Genomic DNA, 26,192 nt, shown 5'->3' with positions numbered 1-26,192 from the left:
CTATTATTTCCAGAGCTTCTAAGAAAGAATATCTAGGGGTGCCAGTCTAAAAAGAACATCAGTTTATTTTTATTTTTAAAAAAACACTTATTTATTTTGGTTTCACTAGGTCTTCATTGCTGTGCACAGGCTTTCTCTAGTTGCAGAGAGTGGGGACTACTCTTTGTTGCAGTGCTCAGGCTTACCATTACAGTGGCCTCTCCTGTTTGGGAGCAGTCTCTAGGCTCACAGCCTTCAATAGTTCCATCTCACAGGTTAAGTAACTGTGGCTTATGGGCCCTAGAGCATAGGCTCAGAAGTTGTGGCGCATGGGCTTTGTTGCTCTATAGTATGCAAGATCTTCCCAGATCAGGGATCAAACCCATGTCCCCTGTGTTGGCAGGCAGATTCTTATCCACTGTGCCACCAGGGAAGTCCAAGAACATAAATTTTAAAAGGCAAGTATATATCTTTCTTTTCCTTTCTCTGGGTCACCTGAACCCTGAGAAACCTCAGGAGGAGAGTCTTTCTGCTGAATGAAACTGACCTGCTTCTAGACTCAGGTCCTGTGAACTTGCAAAAAGATGGATGTGTGTGGGCCATCCCTCGTGTGACACTGTGATATATAATAAATATACACTTGGTCTTCATCCCTGTTTCTGGTACTGAGCTCCTAAAACCCTTGGAAGTTCCTAAGTGATGAGAATGATCAGGGTGTCTCTTGTTATTTTAATAAGACGACTTTTAGAAGCACCTAAATGTGGGGGCTGGTTGCTAGGATAACCATGTGATTAAAAGGTTGGAACTTTCAGTCCAACCCCTGATCTCTGAGAGAAGAGGAGCTGGAGGTTGAATCAGTCTCTAGTGACCAATGATTTAATCAATCATGAGTCTGTAATGAAGTCTTCATAAAAACTCTAAAGGATAGAATTTGAAAGCTTCCGGGTTGGTGAACACATGGAGAATTGAGGAAAGTGGTATATTCGGAACGGGCCTGGCACCTCCATGCCCTTTCCCAGTGCCCTGCCCTGTATGCATCCTTTCCGTCTGGCTGCTCCTGATGTACAGTCTTTTATAATAAATAGGTGATCTAGTAAGTAAAATGTTTCTTGGGGTCCTATGAGCTGCTCTGGCAAACTAATCAAGGCCATGGTGGGATCCTGGGAACCCTCAAGCTGTAGCCAGTCAGTCTGAAGCCTGTGTGACAATCTGGGCTTGTGAGTGGCATCTGAAGTGGAAGAGGATCTTGTGGGCTGTGGAATCTGATGCCACCTCCAGATAGATAGTGTCAGAGTTGAGTTGACTTGTAGGACACCCAGTTGGTGTCTGAGAGATGTTTGTTGATGGGGGACAACCCCTACTGCATGCTGGAATTGGGTGAACAGAATCTTACTCTGCTAGTAAATGGCCCGCACAGGTCCATATGTGTTAGATTAAATTGGACAAACTAGACCTGGCTCTGCCTCAGTGGGACTCTAAGCCTTAGCTCCTTTGGTTTTCAAATGGCCATGAAAATGCCTGGCCCACTGGCCTCAGATGGCCGTCATGAGCATTCATGTACACATGAGCAGTATTAATACTTTCTAGTTCCATACAGGAGAAGGCAATGGCACCCCACTCCAGTACCCTTGCCTGGAAAATCCCATGGGCGGAGGAGACTGGTGGGCTGCAATCCGTGGGGTTGCGAAGAGTCGGACACGACTGAGTGACTTCACTTTCACTTTTCACTTTCATGCATTGGAGAAGGAAATGGCAACCCACTCCAGTGTTCTTGCCTGGAGAATCCCAGGGACGGGGGAGCCTGGTGGGCTGCCGTCTATGGGGTCACACAGAGTCGGACACGACTGAAGTGACTTAGCAGCAGTCCCATACAACATAAAGGATTAATTTGATTACCTGTAGATTACCTACTTGGAGATGACCCTTGGAAAATTTCCTCCAGAATGTTTTTGTGGGAGAACATTCATATGGTAGATCCTCAATAAGCGTTTTCTGCCCAGTTGATTTGACTGACTGACCACCATTCACCAGAGCAGAAAAGAAAAGTTCTTCTGAAACTGCAGGAACCTTCCAGTGTTCTTCTGTCAGTCTGGGTAAAGATGTCAGACCAGGTGAACGAAATAGGAAGTGATGAGTGCCTTCAGGAATCCTAGGATTCTTCCTGTTTACGTCACTTAGAGATTGGGAAAAAGACAACAGGGCTGGTATTCAACAACCACCAGCATAAGGGAATGTCACTTTTGAGTATCCCTTTGTTGTTCTTGCTCAGTCACTAAGTTGTGTCTGCAGTGAACTGCAGCATGACCAGCTTCCCTGTCCTTCGCTGTTTTCTTGGGTTTACCCAAACTTATGTCCGCTGAGTCAGTGATGCCATCCAACCATCTCATCCTCTGTCGCCCTCTTCTCCTCCTGCCCTCAATCTTTCCCAGCATCATGGTCTTTTCCAGTGAGTCTGCTCTTCCCATCAGGTAGCCAAAGGATTGGAGTTTCAGCTTCAGCATCAGTCCTTCCAATGAATATTCAGGACTGATTTCCTTTAGGATTGACTGGTTTGATCTCCTTGCTGTCCAAGGGACCCTCAAGAGTCTTCTCCAGCACCACAGTTTGAAAGCATCAATTCTTAGGCACTCAGCCTTCTTTATGGTCTAACTCTCACATCCATACATAACTACTGGAAAAACCATAGTTTGACTATATGGACAGACCTTTTTGCAGCAAAGTGATATCTCTGCTTTTTAATATGCTGTCTAGGTTTGTCATAACTTTTCTTCTAAAGAGCAAGTGTCTTTTAATTTCGTGGCTGCAGTTACCAACTGTAGTGATTTTGGAGCCCAAGAAAATAAAGTCTGTCACTGTTTCCATTTTTTCCCCATCTATTTGCCATGAAGTGATGGGACTGAATGCCATGATCTTTGTTTTTTGAATGTTGAGATTTAAACCAGCTTTTTCACTCTTCTCTTCCACATTCATCAAGAAGCTCTTTAGTTCCTCTTCGATTTCTGCCATTAGAGTGGTGTTATCTGCATATCTGAGGTTATTGCTATTTCTCCTGGCAATCTTAATTCCAGCTTGTGATTTATCCAGCCCACCATTTCACATGATGTACTCTAAACAGAAGTTAAACCAGCAGGGTGACAATATACAGCCTTGACATACTCCTTTCCCAATTTTGGAACAGTCCATTGTTTCGTGCCCAGTTCTAACTATCGCTTCTTGTCCTGCATACAGGTTTCTTAGGAGGCAGGTAAGGTGGTTTGGTATTCCCATCTCTTTTAAGAGTTTTCCACAGTTTGTAGTGATCCACACAGTCAAAGGCTTTGGTATAGTCAGTGAGGCAGAAGTAGATGTTTTTTGGGAATTTCCTTGATTTTTCTATCATCCAACAGATGTTGACAATTTGTTCTGTGGTTCCTCTGGCTTTTCTAAATCCAACTTGAACATCTGGAAGTTCTCAGTTCACATACTGTTTCTCCAAGCCTGGCTTGGAGAATTTTGAGTGTTACCTTGATAGTGTGTGAAATGAGCACAGTTGTGTGGTAATTTGAACATTCTTTGGCATTGCCCTTCTTTGGGACTGGAATGAAAACTGACCTTGTCCAGTCCTGTGGCCACTGCTGAGTTTTCCAAATTTCCTGCCATATTGAGTGAGGCACGTGAACAGCGTCATCTTTTAGGATTTGAAATAGCTCAGCTGGAATTCTATCATCTCCACTAGCTTTGTTTGTAGTAGTGCTTCCTAAGGCCTGCTTGACCTCACACTTCGGGATGCCTGGCTCTAGGTGAGTGATCACACCATCATGGTTATCTGTCATTAAGATCTTTTTTGTACAGTTCTGTGTACTCGTGCCACCTCTTCTTAATCTCGTCTCTTTCTGTTTGGTCCTTGCCATTTCTTTGCTTTATTGTGCCCATCTTTGCATGAAATATTCCCTTGGTGTCTCTAATTTTCTTGATGAGATCGCCAGTCTTTCCCTCTATTTCTTTGGATTGTTCACTTCTGAAGGCTTTCTTCTTGCTATTCTCTGGAACTCTGCATTCACAGTTGGGTATCTTTCCTTTTCTCCTTTGTCTTTCTCAGCTATTTGTAAGGCCAGTGGCAGGATAACATGATGACATGGAAAGTATCCCTTAGGCATTTGTTATTTTTCTCGTCTAAATGTGGATAACCAGCCCCGAGACACTCCCTGAGAGATCCCATTTCAGGGCCTGAGTCTCTCCATTCTTCTGCAGACAAGGGCATCATGGCCCAGAGGACCTTGGGAAGGTGCTGCCCCTGAAGCCCCACACACCAGTTCTCCATACAAGCCACCAGTCCAGTGCCTGGACCAGAGGAGCACATGAGCTCTCCTTTTGGAAGCTCTGCCAGAGTGGAGTGGTCAGGACAGCATAGAGCCCTGGGCCTTGGTGGCAGCGGAGGCGCCTTGAGAGGGTGAGCACAGGTGTCATCCTTTACATCGCATCCCAACATGAACCCAGTTCTCCCACTTGGTCTCTGCACTTATTGCAAGGATTGTACTGACCGCTCCCTTCTTCTTCCAACAGTGAACACTTCCTGAGTCTCAGGTTCTTTGAACACTTCCTGAGTCTCAGGTTCTTTGTGGCTATTTTGAAACCAGCTCAGCATCAAGCAGAGACCTTGCAGTATCCTGAGGGGAGGGGCCTCAGGTATTTGTGCTGCTGTGTGGTGAGGGCTCAGCTGACAGAGTGAGCAGGCTGCAGAAGGTCAGGGAGCAGACAGCATTCCAGCGGGCTTTAAAGGGTCAGGAGAGTTATACCAAGCCTGAGGAAACAGCTTTGAAAGGACCGAAGTGTGAGCATGCCTTGGGCACTGGTGAGTGTCTCCGTGTACACTGTCTGTAATGTGTGGAGGTGGGAAGGGAGGCTGGAGGTGAGGAGGCTATGAAGGTGGTCAAGGGTCTGCAGATTTAGACTCGGTTCTGTGGGCCGAGGGTGGGGAGGCATGGAGACAGATGGGTACAGGGGTGTCTGAGGTCAGTTTGCACCAGTTAATAAGAGTTAATTGTTACTTTTTCTGAGTTTTGTGAACTGGTTGATTTGACATTAGTAGTTTAAAACCAGTGACGGTGGGCATGTTCATACCATAGAAATTGGCAAACACGCCAATGATTTTTTTTTTAAAACATTTATGGGCGTGTGTGTGTATTAATGCATGTGTCTGCACACTGGTATAGAGTTGATAGAAATCACAAGGAAGAGGCCTACCAACAGAAAGAACTGCATGCGATTTTGGCACACTCACCAGCCTCAGATTCTTCATCGCTTGGGGAAACATGCCTTGGTGTAACTGCAGTTTGCCAACTTTCATTATCTGCACACCTCTGACGGGATGGTTTCCTGGGTAAAAAATCCTGGAAGAAAACAAATGGCAAGCAGTGTGAGTAGCTCTCACCCATGCAGTCAGCATTTCATCAGGAGAATACAAAAGTGGGAGCGAACGCTGGCTGTGGATGTCAACGAGCCACTAAGCAGAATCAGCTTTGCAGCCTTGAGAACACGATGCTGAAGGAGGAAGCTCACTGCTGGTCTCCTGCTCCCTGGAATGCCTTCTGCATTCAGGGAAAGCGACAGGACTGGAATGCCTCTCTACTGAACGCCAAGAGAAGCTCCAGCACCCAGGAAGCCTTGGACCAGAAGCTGGCCTCTCAGTATATAATTGTTAAGTAAATCAATGATATGCCCACAGCCTCCTTTAACCACAAAGTCCTCTGAATCTCAGCTGCAGAGTTTATCATTCATCGCAGTCCATCTTTCTTACTGCCCCTATGTATTCATTCTATCATCACTGGACTCCAGAGCTTTGGATTCAGCCACCCCCTCTGTGTTGGCCACCGTGTCCTGCACGTAAGAACTCCGCACATACTTGACCTCTTCCACACACAGCGGAATAGAACAGAGCGTTGCAGTGGACTGAAGCATGAAAACCCAGACTATGTTTCAGACCCAGTGTTATCTCACCTTGACTCAACAAGAACTTACTATATTAGATTCAACAAAATGTGAACAGTTCGGCCTCTTCCTCCTCCTACATCGTCTATCCTGAGAGTCTCCTGGGCTCCTGCTGTATGAGTAAGATCGATCCTAGGGCTGGAGGAGATAGTACACTGTATATATGTGATCTTTCCCCTCGAGGCTCATAATCCCATTAGACACAAGACAGACGTTCATACAACAGTTTAAAAATATCCCAGGATAGAGCATGACTTCGTACACAGCAATGGTCAGTTCAAGTGTGTGGCATGAACTGAGAAAGTGACACAGGAGTTACGAAGAGGAGAGTTATGATGATTGGTGGGATCAGGGAAGGTTTCCTGGAGGAGGGGAACAGGAGGACTTTAATGGGGCTCCCCGGGATCTGGGAAGGCTTGTCTTGGTCGGGCGGGGGGGAGGGGGATGGAAATGCATCCTTGCTGTTGAGCGGCTTGAGAGAAGGTGCATTCCAGATGCTGCCTGTCCAGAGACCACAGGTACTTGCCTGTAGGCCTCCAAAAGGTAATCCTAAGTCATGACTTATATGGGGCTTGCCATGTGCCAAGCACGGTTCTGCTTTTCATTTATGAACACGTCATAGAACCCACATTTAGGCTCTACTGTGAGGTGGCTTTATCAAGAGACACATATGTTCTCCAATTAGTATACTATCTGCACACCATTCCCTAGCCCTGAACCTCAGCTCTTGCCCACATGAAATGTGATATAGAAACTTTGTTCATTCAGGCTCTTAAAGAAATGGAAAGCAGTACCCAAGAGAGGGAGGTACTTAAATTAATAGAATGTTGGCTATGTTTCTTTTAAAGAACTAAAAAGGGAGGGGACGGAGGGAAACAAAGGTGACACCTGGGTCCTGGCTTTTCCTGCATCTCCTGAGCCTGCCGAGAGATCAGTCACGTCACCTCTCCCCTTTACAAAACGAACATCATTATCTACTTGTGTGGGAAAGATTTTAAGATCCCCGGACAAAAGGCTTAAGTATAGGACGCCATTTCCCTGTACTTAATTGCCTCGGACACTTTCCTTGAAAAGCACACCTGGATTTGGAACTTTATTTTATTGCTATGAATGTGACATAATTAAATTTAAAGGCCAAAAAGTAATTTAATACTAATCATCATTCTATTAAGTGGATGTCTGTCATGTCAGCTAGCAGAAGCAAAGAAAATCTTGGGTTCTATGGTTGCAGAGAAAGTGGTGCATATAATTACTCCATGACAGGTACCTGCTCTGGTTGCTTAAAGATATTAAAAAAAACGAAGTGGAGTTTAATCAGGAGAGGATAAGGAAGTGTCTGGGAGGGGGACTTCCACATAAATATTTAGGGAGCAGCCTTGCAGCTCTGGCAGGGGGTGCTGTGCATGTGCCTGGGTTGTTTCTGGAGGCCTCCCAGCTGACATATGGAATAAGCATCATGGTTACTTGCCGGAACAGCACCCCAAGGAAACCTGGTGAAGCTCACTCCTGCTGGGAGAAGTTCTCTACCCAAGGCACAGCTTTCATCAGCTCTCTGCATGTGACAGTGATGAGGAGGGAGGAGGCCTGCAAGAGGTCTTCAATCACAGAATCAAGGCCAGGCTGAGGGCCTGAACCAGAGAAGGAATGAAGGATGCCCAAGGACTAAAACAGGAGTTTGAGTGGGAAGGTGAGACTCTAGAGGCAGAGAGACCTGAGGCAGGATGGTGGTAATGAGAACAGAAGAGAAGGATCTGACGTAAAAGATGTTCTACAGCTGACTGGATAGGGCCTGGAGACCCGCTGAGGTCTGGCAGTCAGAGTTGACTCCAAGATTCAGAAATCAAAATGCCGCCACAAAAACACAAGCAGACTGTATAATAACAAAATTTTCATTCACCCAGGCATTCTGCTTGTTCGGTGTTATGAATTTTCTTTTCGTGGGTATAGTGCTAGCAATCGTGTGGCCCAGGATGCTGGGCCCAGAAAGGAAAAAGCTCCCTTGGTGTTTCCGTGGTGAAGTGTATAGGAAGGAAGGTGTTTAAACAAGCAAGAGAAAAGCAGCAGCACATGCTAATTTAACTAAGACCCATAAGCACCAAGATCTTTCTGCTATATTCTCCCGGAAGGCTTCAGGTCAGGGAACTGGAATGTCTCAAATTAAAAGGGGATAGAGAAAAACACACCCGATGGCAGGACCTATGTTGTTGGTCTTGCTGAGGTTTTCCCACGTGATGCAATTACAGGTCACATTTCTTCACTACAGGTAGCAGTTCTAACATTTGTATGGCAGCAAAAACCACTTATTGTTAGGACTCTTTTTTAGAATGGATATAAACTGTATTTTAGTGTAACCAAGTAGCTATAATGTATTAGTATGAATTTTAGCTGATAAATGTGAAATCTAATTCTAATAATTGAATTAGAAAAATCAGCATTTTGCAACTCTTGAAGAAATAACTAATCCATGGAAAATGTATCACTATATGAAACCAGTAGATCAAAGAATGATGGAAAATTTTTACAGTGTGTAAGGTTGTTACCATCTGAACCCAGTCATCAATCTTAGCATCACTAACATGGGACAGCCAGACACTACCTGCTGTCTGAGCTGACACAGTAAGATTTTGTACCACCTATAAAGGATCCTTGACAACAACAAAAAAAGAAATTTAATCAAGCCCATAAAATTCCATTTTACAGGAAAAACAATTGGTAGAGGAACAAATAAAAGCAACCAGCTAAATTCAAAATATGGGAAGTTTTACAGAACCGTCATCACCCAGGATCTTCAGCAGATCCATGGCATGAAGAGAAAAAGGTTGCAGAGGAGGAGAAGACTAGATTAAAAGAGACTTAAGAGATAAAACAGTCAAAGGTAATTTGTAGACCTTTTTCATTTTAACTCAAAATAACTATAAAAAGACATTTCTGAGTCAATCTAGGAAATTTGAACATGAAATGGGATTCTAAGAACATGTCCACATTTTTCAGAGATACAAACTGAAATACGCATGGATGAAATGATGTAATGACTGTGATTTGATTTAAATCTCTTCAGCATAATTTCTTCTTCCAGCAATGATGAGGTTTTTTCAGACCAAACTCCATGCTAACAAGAAACGTTAGACAAAATATTTATAAAACTGTTTGAAGATGTCAAAGAATGACTGAGGGACTGGAGTCTGAAAGAATCAAATGGCAGAAAGAATAGAATCTCAAGTAGGTGGTCCTTTGTTGCTATTTTTCCCTTTGTTGATTTCAAAGGAGAGACAGCTAGACTAAAGAGCTGAGCACAAGTTTTGGCAGTCTCAAAGGTATGGAGACACAGAATTTGGAGTTCAGGGCTCAGCAAAGGAGAGAAGGAGCACTAATAAACATCCTTGACTTTCATTTGTGACCCAGCACCCTCCTCAAAGGACTACAATCCAGGAATAGTGGTGGAGTAGCTTTACTTGTAATATGATGCATTTTTGTTGTTGTTAAAAAAGATCCTAACATTGGGATAAAAAACCAAAGAAAGAAAAGAATGTGTAGCAAAGAGAAGCCTGATGGGCCAGGAGAGGTTGGGAAGACCCTGGTTGAGTAGCCAGAAGCTGCCTCCTTAAGGAAAGGCTTATGATGTAGATAGAGTTAAATTTTGAACCTAAAAGTTTGAGTTTTAGCTTTCTTTTTGAAAAAAATGTACAGAGAAGACATTGCCTATACTTGTAACTTTCAACTAGGTGTGTTTAATTAGTTTAATTTAACCCTGGACTTGTGCACACATTTCCTCATCCCCTTGCCAGACCTGCTTCTGTGCTGCCCGGTCCACTGGCAGTATGGCTAACAGTGGGCAGTTGCCATGGGCCAGCCAACACGACCGAATTCTACTGTGACTATAATTTAGTCATTAAGTCCTTGGGAAAAAATGGCAATGAGATTTTCACTAGAAAAGTTCCACTTGTCCTATATAAGGTCTATTTATTCACTTACATGGGCAACAAAACTCACCACTGAAGTTCTAGATGTATACTCTAAATCCCCTTAGTATCTGAATACACAGACCTCATATCACTCTGAGATCAGTTCCCAAGAAGAAGCTCTTGAGTAGAAATCTTGTTTTCATAAATTAGATTTTATTTGAACCTGTTCAGATTTATGAAAATTGTTCTGATGCTGTTTTATTGGTAATATGGCAAGTTTAGTAGCCATATTGATTATCTCACTGAAAACAATGTAACGTGGCAGGTAAAATATTTTTAAAAGTAACAATGTGCTGGCAAGATAGTAAAGAACCATCAGGCCAAAATCTAAATGAAGAGGTACCCTTGAGAAGTAAGGAGAATGGTGAGACTACTGCTCCACTGGTGTGCTGGAACCTCTGGCTTCATCTGCTTTTGGGAGCTTGTGGGGCAGAAGAGCAAGCTCAGGGTCTACCCAGTGTGGAGGGGTCTAATAGGGGAGCCTCCCCTTTTGCCAATCATGAGAGACAGATTACATTCAAAAGCGATGCAGTAAGGCTGACAGGGGAAGCCTGTAGAATGATACCTTCAATGTGCCTAGGAAAAGTGATTCCTAGACCAGTATTCTGTATCTTCAAAAATAACTTTCTCAAGAATCAAGATGGATAGGTGAAAGGTAAACTTCTGGAGGTGATGAAAATGTTCTAGAATTGACTGTAGGGATGGTGGCATATCTTTGAACATAATTGAAAAAAAAAAAAACACTGACTTGTACCTTTAAATGGGTTGTATGGTGAGTGAATTGATTACAACTTAACAGAACTTTAACAAAAAGAATGAGACATTAGCACCCCACAAATGAAATAGCTATAAATCTATAACAGAATATATAGAAGATCTATACAAGAAAAACTGGAAAACTCTGATGAACAAAATCAGAATAAGTGGAAAGATATTCCACGTTCACTGATAGGGACAGTCAGTATTGTCAAAATGTCAGTTCTTCCTATTTTGATCTATAGATTCAGTGCAATCCCAAACAAAATTCTAGCAACTTACTTTGTGGCTGTCAGCAAACCCATTCTAAAGTTTTCATGGAGAGGCAAAAGATTCAGAATAGCTAGCACAATACTGAAACAGAACACAGTTGGAGGACTGACACTACCCAAATTCAAGACTTACCGTAAAAGCTACAGTAATCAAGACAGTGTGGTATTGTATTTGTGAAAGAAAAGACAAAATACTGCGTTGGTCAGTGAACTTTGTGACAACCCAGCAGATCAATGGAACAGAAGAGAGAGCTCAGAAAGACCCACATAAACACAGTCAACTGATCTTTGACCAAAAAGCAAAGGCAATACGATGGAGCAAAGACAGTATTCTTTTTTACCCCCCTCAAAAAATGATTGCAGAACAACCGGCGATCCATATGCAAAAAAAAAAAAAAGACACGTATCTTAACACCCATCACAAAAAAGAACTCAAAACCAATCTTGGTTTGGTGGTGCCTTTTACTTACAACATCAAAGACACGATGAAAGTGAAGTGAAGTCGCTCAGTCGTGTCTGACTCTTTGCGACCCCGTGGACTGTAGCCCACCAGGCTCCTCCGTCCATGGGATTTTCCAGGCAAGAATACTGGAGTGGGTTGCCGTTCCCTTCTCCAGGGGATCTTCCCGACCCAGGGATCGAATCCAGGTCTCCCACATTGTAGGCAGACGCTTTTAACGTCTGAGCCACCAGGGAAGTCAAAGAAATAATTGATAAGCTGGACTTCATTAAAATAAAAAACTTCTGCTATGTAAAAGACAATGTCAAGAGAATGGGAAGATAAACCACAGATGGGAAGAAAATATTTGCAGAAGACACTTCTCATAAAAGCTTGTTATCCTAAATATACAAAGTACTCTGAAAACCCAATAATAAGCAAAAACTCCATTTAAAAAATGGGTCAAAAACCTGAACAGACATCTTACCAAAGAGGATACAAAGATGACAAATAATGATTATGAAAATGTGCTCCATATTATATGTCATCAAGGAAATGCAAACTAAAATAACAAAGACATATCAGTACACATCTGTTGGAACAGCCACAACCCCGAACATGGGCAACATGAAGGGCTGGTGAGGAGGTAGAACAGCAGCTTTCACTCATCACTAGTGGGATGCAAAATGGTGTGGCCACTTTGGAAGAGTTTGGCAGTTTCCTACAAAACAACACGTGCTAATCAGACTAAACCGCAGTATCCAGGAATTGTGCTCCTTGGTATTTACCCAAAGGAGTTGAAACCGAAAATCTACACATGGACATTTATAGCAGCTTGTTCATGATCGCCCGAAGTTGGAAGCAACAGAAGTGTCCTTCAGTAGGTGAATGGATAAATAAACTATGTTATTGATACATCCAGACAATGGAATATTATCCAGTGCTAGAAAGAAATGACCTGTCAAGCTATGAAAAGATATGGAGGAATGAACCTTAGGTGTATAAACTGAGAAGCCAACAACCTGAAAGGGCTATATTCCAACTGTATGACATTCTGGAAAAGGCAAAACTATGGAGACAGTAAAAAGATCAGTGGTTCCCAGGGGTTCAGAGGTGAAGGAGGCATGGATAGGCAAGCACAGAGGTTTTTTCAGAGCAGTGAAATTACTCTATCTACCACCATAATGATGGAAAAATGTCATATACATTTTACGTATACATATATATACCTTTGTCCAAATACGTAAAATGTACACCACCAAGAGTGAACCCCAAGGTAAACTATGGGCTTTGGGTGGCCGTGATGTGTCATTATAGGTTTTTCAGTTGTCACAAGTGTCCCACTCTGATGAGGAATATTGATAATGAGGCATGCATGTGTGGGATAGGGAGCATATGGAAAATCTCACTACATTCCACTCAATTTTGCTGTGAACCTAAAACTTAAAAAAAAAACAAAACTAAGGTGTAATTTAAAAAAAAAGGAATGAGGTTGAAATGAAGTCGTTTTGGACAAAGAAAAACTGAATTTGTCACCACAGATCTTAACTAGAGGAATTTCTAAACCTATGTACTTCTGGTAGAAGGGAACTAAGTGAAGATGGGAAGTCAGAGGTTCAAGAAGGACTGAAAAGAATGCTTATATGGGCAAGTCTACAAATACTGACAGACAAAACAGTTTTAGGACATTAAAAATACAGTAAAAGTAAAAAATATAATAAATACATCATATATGTCAGTAGGAAAGCAGGATTCAGGTACTTTAAAATCCTTCTATGTCCAGAAAGAACTTGGAGATATATATTTCTTTAAATAGTTCATTATAATTTATGTACTCTTTGATATATTTAATATATCAAATATTATATTTATGATATGTATTTAATAATTATTTAATAGTCTTAAATAACTGAATTAATGTTCTAATTTCTAGGTACAAAACCATTGTGTAAAGAACAATTAGATTAATTATAATTGGCATCTGGTCAATCGCCTGGAGAATCCCATGGACAGAAAAGCCTGGCAGGCCATACAGTCCATGGGGTCACGAGAGTTGGACACAACTTGGCAACTAAACCACCACCACTGCCCATCACTTCATGGCAAAGAGATGGGGAAGCAGTGCAAACAGTGGCAGATTTTATTTTCTTGGGCTCCAAAATGACTGCGGACTGTGACTGCAGCCGTGAAATTAAAAGACACTTGCCTCTTGGAAAAAAGGCTATGACAAACCTAGACAGCATACTAAAAAGCAGAGACATCACTTTGCTGACAAAGGTGCATATAGTCAAAGCTATGGGTTTTTCAGTAGTCATGTACATATGTGAGACGTGGACCATAAAGAAGGCTGAGTGCTGAAGAATTGATGCTTTCGAATCGGGGTGCTGGAGAAGACACTTGAGAGTCTCTTGGATGGCAAGGAGACCAAACTAGTCAATCCTAAAGGAAATCAGGCAAGGACTGCATATTCATTGCAAGGACTGATGCTGAAGCTCCAATGCTTTGGCCACCTGATGGGAAGAGCCAACTCATTGGAAAAGACCCTGATGCTGGGAAAGATTGAAGGCAAAAGGAGAAGGGGGCAACAGAGGATGAAGGAGTTGGATGGCATCACTGACTCATTAGGCACGAGTTTGAGCAAACTCCAGGAGATAGTGAAGGACAAGGAAGCCTGGCATGCTGCAGACCATTGGGTCACAAAGACGGACACAACTACTGAACAATAATAATAATGAATTTAATGATCTCAAAATGTTGAGTATTAAATGAAGAAGGGAACATTGTGGCTTTTAAAATGTACATATACACCTTTCCTTTGTTTTGAAGGAAAACTCAGATTTATAAAAATGAACAACTAATAAAAAGTTGCACAATCTAGTTTTACATCTAAGATGAAATACAGCTTGCCATCAGTAAGGTTAACCAAGTTGTGTGTCTGTATCTGTAATACAGTGTGTTGATACCCAACAACACAGTGTTGTTGACATATATTCCAGAAGTGACATGTACTTTTACTGAAATCAGCTCATACAGATGTCAGGCACTCTTTAAGAGTGCCCTGAGCTCTTGAAGAAGTCTTAGGCTCCCAGAGCACAGGTGTTGGGAGGAGCTGGAATGTGTGCTGAGAAGCAGAGATGTTCTCTTTTTCAGTGATTTCCAAGAGAAAATATAGCCTGTTGGAGCCGAGCAAATGGCACTGCTAAGATGTAGAATCTATAAGACAATGAGTCAAAAGCAGGGGTCAGCCAACTATAGCCCGAAGGCCGTACCCGACCTGCAGCATGTTTTTGTAAACTGCTTTATTGGCATACATCCACACTTATTCATTTATATATTGTCTATGGCTACTTTCAGGCTAACTCAATAGAACTGAGTAGGTGACTGGACTGTATGACTTGCAAAGCCTAAATATTTACTGCCTGGCCCTTTACAGAAAGTTTGCAGACAGCTGGTTTATATAGTAAAGGAGTTTCTAGAAATAAGAGGCTGGAGAGAGGCTCGCATGCAAAAAAAAAAAACACTCTATAACAGATGACTATGAATATGTATTAGATATGTAACTATAGAGTTGTCTCTGTCACTAATAAGAATAATGATAATGATAGGAAATACAGTTAAGAGTCCTTGCTTCATATCAGGCACTGTTGAAGCACTTTATTCTAAAATAACCTTAGACAAGTAAACTTGGTAAAGATGATGGGATCCAAGAGTCTCCTCTGCAAAAAAGTATGAAGCTGAACAAAATTGCCAAAAGCCATCACTTCAGGGCATGATAAATTGACCAAAGGCAAAGAACAGATTGAAAAGTGTTTATTCTCAAAACAACAACAACAATAAAAATAGCTAGAACTTAGAGTAAGAAAAGCAGAAGGCTATAACCTGCTTGCCTGGATGAGCCACAGAATGACTGAGACAACCTCTCCATGTCACCTGGGTACCTGAGAAACTGGACATCCACAAGAAAATCTGGAGATAACTTGGGAGGTTGAGAACTGGCTACAACTTTGAATGCAACCTTCCCGCACATGGCAGAAGGTGGAAAGTGAAAGTGAAGTCGCTCAGTCGTGTCTGACTCTTTGCGACCCCATGGACTGTAGCCTACCAGGCTCCTCCGTCCATGGGATTCTCCAGGCAAGAGTACTGGAGTGGGTTGCCATTTTCTTCTCCAGGGGATCTTCCTGACCCAGGGAAAGAACCCAGGTCTCCTGCATTCCAGGCAGACGCTTTAACCGCTGAGCCACCAGGGAAGGAAGGAAGCCTTATAGGTTCAATGTGTTCGAGCAACACTTTTGCCCACGTCATTGGCTGGTCACTAAGCTGTGCAGCCAATAAATGGAGAAGCTGAGTTCAGAACCCAGCAACTGCTTCCTGAATCTGTTTTCTTTTCAGTCTGTATCTCTGCCTCACTAAATCTCCTCAGTCTAAGTTTTGCCTTAGATTAGCTCTGTGCACTTTGTTAACCTCTCATAGTACACCTAAAATATCTCCAGTTAATTTCAATAGCCCCTAGTACACAAATCTGATACCACTGAGCACAGGCATGCCAGCAGCCTGACATTACCTCTTGCCACCAGGTGCCTACAGGTGAAACCAAATTCATCATTTAACTGGAAAAAAAAATCACAAACTGTTGAAAAAATGCAAAACCAGTGAATCTGCCAACATGGTTCACACAGAGAACTGGGAATCCAACATCCAAAGAAATAGCAGGATACTGTTGCTACCAGCTGTGCTCCCATTTAAGATGCCATTTGTAGAAAATATTTATCACAGTCTTCCATTTTCTCTGCGCAAAATGAAAGAAAATTGAGAAATGCCAAATTACATTGTTTTAAAAAATCCTGCCATAGAGCATCTCCGCTCTTACAAGCTATTCTCTGAAGACATTATTGATGTTCTACCAGGTTGATGGAGTAATATAATTTGCTAGCAGGAAGAAAGGCTGGCAAAGAGACCTATGTTCATTAGGGCAATATCTTTACAATGACTTATTCCATTTTCATTATTTTTCAAGATCACACATATCACAGGGAAGAACAGTTGACTTGCTATGTCCTGGATATTTCAGTATTTTTACAGTTGGAAATAGATTTTTTAACACTTCTGTAAATTACATCTATTCTGGCTAGAAAGCACTCTTATTATACTGCTGAGGAAAAGAACTCTCTGAACACCTATGTGGCTTCTGTTTACAGGCAGCTTCCCAGGATTCACTAGTGGTAAAGAACCTGCCTGCCAATACAGGAGACTGAGTCACAGGCTTAGTCCCTGGGTTGGGAAGATCCCCTGGAGGAGGGCATGGCAACCCACTCCAGTGTTCTTGCCTGGAGAATCCCATGGACAGAGGAATCTGGGGTCGCAAAGAGTCAGAGATGACTGAAGCAATTTAGCACACATGCACATCATTTTAGACTCAACAAGTTCCTGTGGGGCAGTCTTTTCCTTAAGCAGTTCATCAAGCCCATCAAGCTGGGGCTGGACCAGCTCTAGAACTGACATCAAAGTTTTGAAGTGCCATTTGTCTTCACTCGTTTCATATCTCCTCCTTTTTAAAACTCTTCCCTTCAGATTGGGACTCACCAGTGGTCTTGTCAGTGGTGCCTCACATAAGCTGTCTTCCCCAAGAAAGAACCCGCTTCACCCAATCAAAACTCCCAATCTTCCTTTCGAATAGTCTGATTTCATCAAGGTGTTAAAAAATTCAATCCTATTAAATTATATTTGTTAATGATTGATAATTTCAGAGAGCTGTTTGCATTCTGAAGAAGAAATTTTCATTAACCCAAAGGATTTCTAATGGATAAAATTCAGAACAATATAACCAGGTGATGCATTCTCATTAGTGAGAAGGAAAAGTATTTGGGGGCACAAGTACCTCTCAGGAATTTTTTTAAAACTCTGGTGAGTTGAGGTTCACAAGTGTGGTAGTTGAGCACTAGCCATGGGACAGCCTAGGTGAGCCGTGTGCTGGTCGCACCCTCAGCCTTGCTACTGAAATGTCCATTAGCTTGTTTTGTCCTGTGAGGTCATGTAAGATGCCGGGAAGGGCCTCAAACCACCTGACCAGACTCCACAACAGTGACTAGAAAGAGAGAACCCTTTAGGCCTTTTCTTCTACTTTCTAAACTGTTGGATTGAAAGACTTGTTACTATGAGGTCTGTCATCTGCCTTCCTCTCCTTCTACCAATCTTTCATGGCATTTGGCTGGCCAGATGATATTCTTTGTATGTGCTTTGCTTACAGTTGTTAGAATGAATAATAAACTGTTCAGAGTTAGAAGGAATCAGAGATCATCTACTTCAGCCCCTTGAATTTAAAGACAGTGTAAAACCCAGAAAAGTTGCTCAGAGTCCACTAACTTGTGCTAAGCCATGTAGCATTAGGGTGACACCACCCTAAAAGCAAAAAGCAAAGAGGAACTAAAGAGCCTCTTGATGATGAAGTTGAAAGAGGAAGGTGAAAAACCTGGCTTAAAACTCAACATTCAAAAAACTAAGATGGCATCCTGTCCCATCACTTTATGGCAAATAGATGGGGAAAAAATGGAAACAGTGACAGACTTTATTTTCTTGGGCTCCAAAATCACTGTGGATGGTGACTGCAGCCATGAAATTAAAAGATGCTTGCTCCTTGGAAGGAAAATTGTGACAAACCTAGACAGCATATTAAAAAGCAGAGACATCACTTTGCTGACCAAGGTCTGTATAGTCAAAGCTATGGTTTTTCCAGTAGTCATGTATGGATTTGAAGGGTTGACCACAAAGAAGGCTGTGCACTGAAGAATTGATGTTTTCAAACTGTCATACTGGAGAAGACTCTTGAGAGTCCCTTGGACAGCAAGGAGATCAAACCAGTCAATCCTAAAGGAAATCAACCCTGAATATTCATTGGAAGGACTGATGCTGACACTGAAGCTCCAGTACTTTGGCCATCCGATGTGAAGAGTGGATTCATTGGAAAAGACCCTGATGCTGGGAAAGATTGAGGGCAGTAGGAGAGGGGAGCGACAGAGGATGAGATGGTTGGATGGCATCATTGACTCAATGGACATGAATTTGAGCAAACTCCGGGAGATGGTGAAAGGGAGTCAGAAAGAGTCAGACTTGACTGAGCAACTGAGCAAAAACAACAATGTGGCATGATAATCTGCCACTGGTTAGCCACCTTTTAGGGAAGCCTGGCGTGCTACAGTCCATGGGGTCACAAAGGGTTGGACATGACTGAGCGACTTCACTTTCCTTTTTCCTTTTCATGGAGATAAAGAGGAAATAAAGCAGATAATGGTTCTTCTCTTCATGATGCTTACATCACTGGGGATGGGCCAGACATGGTGAAGTACTGACAAGTCTGGTGAGTACCAGGTAAGCTTCTGTAGGGGTCTGTAGCAGGGGCTTCCCTGATGGCTTAGTGACCAAGAAGCCGCCTGCTGGTGTAGATGTGGATTCGATCCCTGGGTCTGGAAGATCCCCTGAAGAAGGAAATGGCAACCCACTCCAGTATTCTTGCCTGGAGAATTCCATGGACAGAGGAGCCTGGCAGGCTACAGTCCATGGGGTCGCAAAAGAGTTGGACACGACTGGGCGACTAAACAACAACAAATAGCAGGAAAAGTGAAGTCGCTCAGTCGTGTCCGACTCTTTGCGACCCCATGGACTGCAGCCTACGAGGCTCCTCCGTCCATGAGATTTTCCAGGCAATAGTCCTGGAGTGGGCTGCCATTTCCTTCTCCAGGGGATCTTCCCAACCCAGGGATCGAACCCGGGTCTCCAGCATTGTAGACAGATGCTTTACCGTCTGAGCCACCCGGGAAGCTCAGTTATCAGGAGACCTACTCTAAACTGGAAGGTCAGGAAAAACCTTCTGAGAACAGGAAACAGTTGGGGTCTGATCGATGAGTCAAAATGAGACTGATGAATATTCTGGGCAGAAGGAACGGTAAGTACAAAGGTTATTGGGCACAAGACAACACTTGTATTCAAAAAACTGATGAAAAGTCAATGTTCTGAGTATGGAATGCAGGTGACACAGATCATATTGATTTGCAGAGAGAAAGAGAGAGCACGTTACGGTACCTGCTGTATCAGCTTAGTCAACCCCAGTGGCTCATGAGGCCACATGAGCCTGCCCTCACCCACCCACTTGTGTGTCACGTCCAAGCCAGGGGGAGTGCCTATAGTCAGTACAGCAAAGCTCGGACAAGGCAGGACCTGAGGCTCCAGAGCGATGGTACCTTTCACACCCAGCTACAAACAAGGCCAGCCAGCACCCAATAAATGTGAAGGCTTTAAAAAGAGGGAGGCACAAGTACAATTAAAGACAGAGTGGCAGCCAAATTTTGGAAGCAGGAATTGCCACAGACAAGCCATGATGGGTGGTGAATGCGCTTACAATGTGATACTCTGGCACCACTGCTTGAGTCATTTCCACTGAAACAGCGAACTTTAAGAAAAACATTTGAGCATCTTTATGGATCAACCAAAAATTGAAACTTAGCAACAGGGCTGAATTTGAATCCAAGACTCTATGACTCTCTGTTCTGTTTAACCATCAGACCTCATTATTTTCCACTATGGAATGAAGAATTTTTTGCCTAAATCACTGTACATGTGTACTGCATCTCTACTAAGTTGCTTCAGTCATGTCTGACTCTTTGCGACCCTATGGACTGTAGCCCACCAGGCTTCCCTGACCACGGGATTCTCCAGGCAAGAACACTGGAGTGGATTGCCATGCCCTCCTCCAGGGGATCTTCTCAAGCCAGGGATGGAACCCATGGCTCCTGCAACTGGTAGGTGGGTTCTTTACCATTGGCGCCACCTAGGAAGCCCCAATTCACTGTATATTCCTGAGTAAATCTTATTTTTCAGTTGAAAAAGTACTGCATCTACCTCAAAAGCTCAGGAAGTAGAAAGACGAGTGATACAGATGAATCCATTCTGTAATTAGACATATATTTGGTGTTTGTCATTAAGAAAAGATGCACAGGAGACAGGAAGAAAGGAGGCAGCTTCAGTGAGCTACTCAGCTCAGCTCTCTTTAGAGAGCTGTGTCATTACAAAGGGATGTCCCTATCAGACAAGCAGTTCCTCCCCAGCATCTAAGATTTCAGTCATTTTCTCAAACTGGCTTTTTTTGGCTCATTCCCAAGTGACCTCTTTATGAAACTGTTTTGGGCATTTTGCAGGGAATGAAATCAGCTGGGTAAAAGACAACTTATTTCACCTAGGCGAAGAGGTCTGGCAAGCACAGCAAGAGCCTTTCCAGATCCCTCTTGGGCACCAAAGTACTTCTTGCAACACTAGTTAATGCAAGGGATCAGTTTATCCCACTGACTCCGTGACCCTGCAAGATGCCATATGGAAACGGCAGGAGTCCCAGCGTGGGGCACTGCGACACGCGTCTCTGTCGCTAACCAAGGTTTATGTGCTCACAGTCTGTGTTTTTCTTGAGTAGGGATGTGGAGCAGGGCTCAGCCAGATGGATTATCATTTTCTATAGTTAATGAGTTTATCTGTCTCTTAGGAAAGAAATGCAGAGAAAGAAGGGTGAGGGGAGGGAGGGAAACAATGTGTCCATACTCATATGAGCATCGGTGGACATTTGTCCTGTAGAAATTCAATTCATTAAACAGAAATGCTCGTCTTTTTAGCCTCCAGCCAGGTTGCGTCTGATACCCAGAAGGTCACATGTGTTTGGAAGCCAGTGAAGAAGTGACACTGAGCAGCTTCTGCAGGTCAGGCAGGCTCCTCCCCTCCCCCAACACTCCCCTCTTGCTTTTTTCCCCAGAATCACTGCCTGACTCTTCTCTGAGCCACTCCCTCCTCCCATCAGTAGCTCTTTTCTCATTTTTCCTGATTAGCTTTCATTGTCAGGCCCAATGACACACAACCACCTGATTAGATTATTTAAAACATTCTAATCTGAAAACAAGTCTATGTGTCTGTGTTAGTGGCACATGTAAATTTCTTCCCCAAAAGGCTGCTCTGAGGAGTTCTGTTCATGTCACTGTTCTTGGCTTTTTCTCAAATATGGATCAAAGACTGCTGTGTGCCTAGGGGCTTTACATCTCTCCCTCCCCTCCACCCCCACCTTCCTCACCCCCCACCCCCACCCTGCAGCTTCCTTCAGTCCTGGAATATTTACTGAGTATTGAGAAGTAGTCAAGCACTCTTCTAGGCGCTGGGTACTGTTCTACAAAAGCATTACTTCAGTTAATCCTTACAGTATTATGAGTTTAACATTAATATTCCCATTCTATATGAGAAAACTGTATCTCATAGAAGTTGAATAATTATCCTAAATCACATAACTACTGTAGTGCAAAACTGGTCTGCCTCTACCAGTTAATCTTTTTACAGTGCTGTAAGCTATGGATCACAGCCTTGTTGTGGTGAAGGAGCTTTGACACCGTGAACCATGCCGTGCAGGGCCACCCAAGATGGACGAGTCAGAGTGGAGAGTTCTGACAAAATGTGGTCCATTGGAGGAGGGAATGGCAAACTCCTACAGTATTCTTGCCGTGAGAACCCCATGAACAGTACAAAAAGGCAAAAACATAAGATCCGAAAGACGAGTACCCCAGGTCAGAAGGTGCTACTGGGGAAGATCAAAGGGCAACTACTAACAGCTCTAGAGAGAATGAAGCCGCTGGGCCAAATCAGAAATGCTGTGGATCGTTGTGGATGTGTCTGGTGGTGAAAATAATGTCCACTGCTGTAAAGAACAATATTGCATAGGAATCTGTGGTGTTAAGTCCATGAATCAAGATAAATCGGATGTGGTCAAGCAGGAGATGGTGAGAGTGAACATCAATATCTTAGGAATCAGTGAACTAAAATGGATGGAATGGGTGAATTTAATTCAGATGACCATTATATCTACTACTACTATGGGCAAGAATCCCTTAGAAGAAATGTGAGTAGCCCTCAGAGTCAACAGAAGACTCCAAAATGCAGTACCTGGTTGCAATCTCAAAAAAACCCAGAATGGACTCCATTTGTTTTCAAGGCAAAACAGTCAACATCACAGTAATCCAAGTCTGTGCCCAAACCATTCATGCCAGAGAAGCTGAAGTTGACCAGGTCTACGAAGACCTGCAAGATCTTCTAGAATTAACACCAAAAAAGATGTCCTTTTCATCATAAGGGATTGGAATGCAAAAGCAGGAAAGCAAGAGTTACCTGGAGTAACAGGCAAGTTTGGACTTGGAGTACAAAATGAAGCAAGGCAAAGGCTAACAGAATTTTGTCAGGAGGATACACTGGTCATAGCAAAACATCCTTTTCCAACAACTCAAGAGACAACTCTATACATGGACATCACCAAATGGTCAATACCGAAATCAGATTGCTTATATTCTTTGCACTCAAAGATGGAGAAGCTTTATACAGTCAGCAAAAACAAGACCTGGAGTTGATTGTGACTCATATCATCAGCTCCTTACTGTAAAATTTAAGCTAGGCCATTCAGGTATGACCTGAATCAAATCCCTTATGATTATACAATGGAAGTGACATATAGATTCAAGGAATTAGATCTGATAGAGTGCCCGAGGAACTGTGGATGGAGGTTTGTAACACTGTATAGGAGACAGTGACCGAAACCATCCCCAAGAAAAACAAATGCAGTAAGGCAAAATGTTTGTCTGAGGAGGACTTACAAATAGCTGAGAGAAGAAGAGAAGTGAAAGTCAAATGAGAAAAGGAAAGATATATCCATCTAAATGCAGAGTTCCAAAGAACAGCAAGGAGAGATAAGAAAGCCTTCTTAAGTGAACAGTACAAAGAAACAGAGGAAAAGAATGGGAAAGACTAGAGGTCTCTTCAAGAAAATCAGAGACACCAAGGGAACATTTCATGCAAAGACAGGCAAAATAAAGGAGAGAAATGGTGTGGACGAAACAGAAGCACAATATATTGCATATCTGGAAAACTCAGCAGTGGCCACAGGACTGGAAAAGGTCAGCTTTCATTGCAGTCCTGAAGAGGGGCAAGGCCAAAGAATATTCAAACTGCCATATAACTTTGCTCATTTCACATGCTAGTAAAGTAACATTCAAAATCCTTCAAGCTAGGCTTCAACAGTACATGAACCACAAACTTCCAGATGAACAAGCTGGATTAGAAAAGGCAGAGGGACCAGATGATCTGGTTCCAGATTTGCCAACATTTGTTGGATCATAGGAAAAACCAAGTGAATTCCAGAAAAACATCTACTTCTGCTTCACTGACTACACTAAAGCCTTTTCTGGATCATAAGACAGTGGAAACTTCTTAAAGAGATGGGAATAGCAGACCACCTTACCTGCCTCCTCAGAAACCTGTATGCAGGTCAAGAAGCAGCAGTTAGAACCAGACATGGAACAATGAACTGGTTCAAAATTGAGAAAGGAGAACGTCAAAACTGTATATTGTCACCCTGCTTATTTAACTTCTGTGCATAGTACATCATGCAAAATGCTGGACTGGATGAAGCACAAGCTGGTTTAAATACTGCTCGGAGAAATAGCAATAACCTCAGATATGCAGATAACACCGCCCTAATGGCAGAAAGTGAAAAGGAACTAAAGAGTCTTTTGATGAAAGTGAAAGAGAGTGAAAAGCTGGCTTAAAACTCAGCATTCAAAAAATGAAGATCATAGAATCCATCCCATCATTTCATGGCAAATAGGTGGGGAAACAATGGAAACAGTGACAGACTTTATTTTATTGGGCTCCAAAATCACTGCAGATGGTGACTGCAGCCATGAAATTAAAAGACGCTTGCTCCTTGGAAGAAAAGCTATAGGAAACCTAGACAGCGCATCAAAAAGCAGAGATATCACTTTGCCAACCAAGGTCCCATCTAGTCAAAGCTATGGTTTTTCCAGTAATCATGTATAGATGTGAGAATTGGGCCATAAAGAAGGCTGAGCGCCTAAGAATTGATGCTTTTGAATTGTGATGCTGGTGAAGACTCTTAACAGTCCCTTGAATAGCATGATGATCAAACCAGTCAATCCCAAAAGGAAATCAACCCTGAATATTCACTGGAAGGACTGATACTGAAGCTCCAATAGTTGACCACCTGATGCAGATAGCCGACTCACTGGAAAAGACCCTGATGCTGGGAAAGATTGAGGGCAGGAGGAAAAGGGGGTGACAGAGGATGAGATGGTTAGATGCATCATTGACTCAATGGACATGAGTTGGAGCAAACTCCCGGGAGATACTGAAGGACAGGGAAGCCTGGTTTGCTGCAGTCCATGGGTTCACAAAGAATTAGACATGACTGAGGCACTGAACAACAACAACATGATAAGCAAAGATTCTGTTGTTTCAACATTTTCTAAAAAGAATATATAATAAGTTTATTAGGACTAATTGGGCTGATTAAACAACTTATTTAATAAAAATTTTAAATTTTGGATTCTATTAGTAAGACAGATTGATTTTTTGTTTTATATAAGTGTGTACAATAACAGAGTGTTGGCTACTAGAATCTTGCCAGATAGAGACTCTGCCAGGGCCTGCTTTAATAAATAGTGAGGAATTGTCCATGATTAGCAGTGTTTATTTGGGATAGCATGCTTAAAGGCAGTATTAATGAGTATGTCCCCTATAATTTCCTACATATTCATCATTTGCTTTTTAGAAAACATTTTTTTTCTTCTATAGATACTGGAAATGTGAAGATCAGCCCAAGTCTTCTCTAAACTACCATACATTCAAAACCCATGAGGCCAAATCAATGGGATTTGATGTGCACAAAACTCTTGTATATTTTGATTTGAATTTGGAAGGAAACGCAGTGTAGTCACTGCATGTTCAGGCAGCTCTTTTTTCTAAATTTATTTTTTATTGAAGGATAACTGCTTTACAGAATTTTGTTTTCTGTCAAACCTCAACATGAATCAGCCATAGGTATACATATAACCCCTCCCTTTTGAAACTCCCTCTCATCTCCCTCCACATCCCACCCCTCTAGGTTGTTACAGAGCCCCTGTTTGAGATTCCTGAGCCCATACAGCAAATTCCCGTTGGCTATCTATTCTACATATGGTAGTATAAGTTTCCATGTTACTCTTTCCATACATCTCACCCTCTCCTCCCCTCTCCCCAAGCCCATAAGTCTATTCTCTATGTCTGTTTCTCCACTGCTGCCCTGTAAATAAATTCTTCAGTACCATTTTTCTAGATTCTGTATATGTGCGTTAAAATACAATATTTATCTTTCTCTTTCTGACTCATTTCACACTGTATAATAGATTCTAGGTTCATCCACCTCATCAGAACAGACTCAAATGCATTCCATTTTATGGCTGAGTAATATTCCATTGTGTGTATGTACCACAATTTCTTTATCCACTCATCTGTCAATGGACATCTAGGTTGCGTCCATGTTCTAGCTATTGTAAATAGTGCTGCAGTGAACAATGGGACACGTGTGTCTTTTTCAGGTTTGGTTTCCTCAGGGTATATGCCTAGGACTGGGATTGCTGGGTCAAACAGTGGTTTTATTCCTAGTTTTTTAAGGACTCTCCACACAGTCTTGCATAGTGGCTGTATCAATTTACATTCCCACCAACAGCACAAGAGGGTTCCCTTTTCTCCACACCCTCTCCAGCATTTATTGTTTGTAGACTTTTTGGTGATGGTCATTCTGACCAGTGTGAGGTGATATCTCATTGTGGTTTTGATTTGTGTTTCTCTAATAATGAGCGATGTTGAGCATCTTTTCATGTTTTTTTTTTTTTAATTGAAGGATAATTGATTTACAGAATTGTGTTGGTTTCTGCCAAACATCAACATGAATCAGCCATAGGTATACATACGTCC

The 26,192-nt window shown here is 42.5% G+C and overlaps 1 protein-coding gene across 5 annotated transcripts in view; it reads right to left on the bottom strand.

The window, feature by feature from the left end:
• The window catches only part of SMYD3 (SET and MYND domain containing 3), a 746,369-nt gene that overhangs the window by 15,843 nt on the left and 704,334 nt on the right, over window positions 1-26,192 (bottom strand). For all 5 annotated transcript variants that reach the window (XM_061382446.1, XM_061382447.1, XM_061382448.1 and 2 more), the window contains one exon: window positions 5,240-5,348. In XM_061382446.1, the coding sequence (XP_061238430.1) occupies window positions 5,240-5,348 (109 nt within the window). The remainder of the gene's footprint in view (window positions 1-5,239; window positions 5,349-26,192) is intronic.

Source organism: Bos javanicus, chromosome 16 (genome assembly GCF_032452875.1).
Source record: "Bos javanicus breed banteng chromosome 16, ARS-OSU_banteng_1.0, whole genome shotgun sequence".
Classification (NCBI taxonomy): domain Eukaryota; kingdom Metazoa; phylum Chordata; class Mammalia; order Artiodactyla; family Bovidae; genus Bos; species Bos javanicus.
Note: the sequence above shows the minus strand (reverse complement) of the source record. Positions and strands in the feature narration are given on the sequence as shown.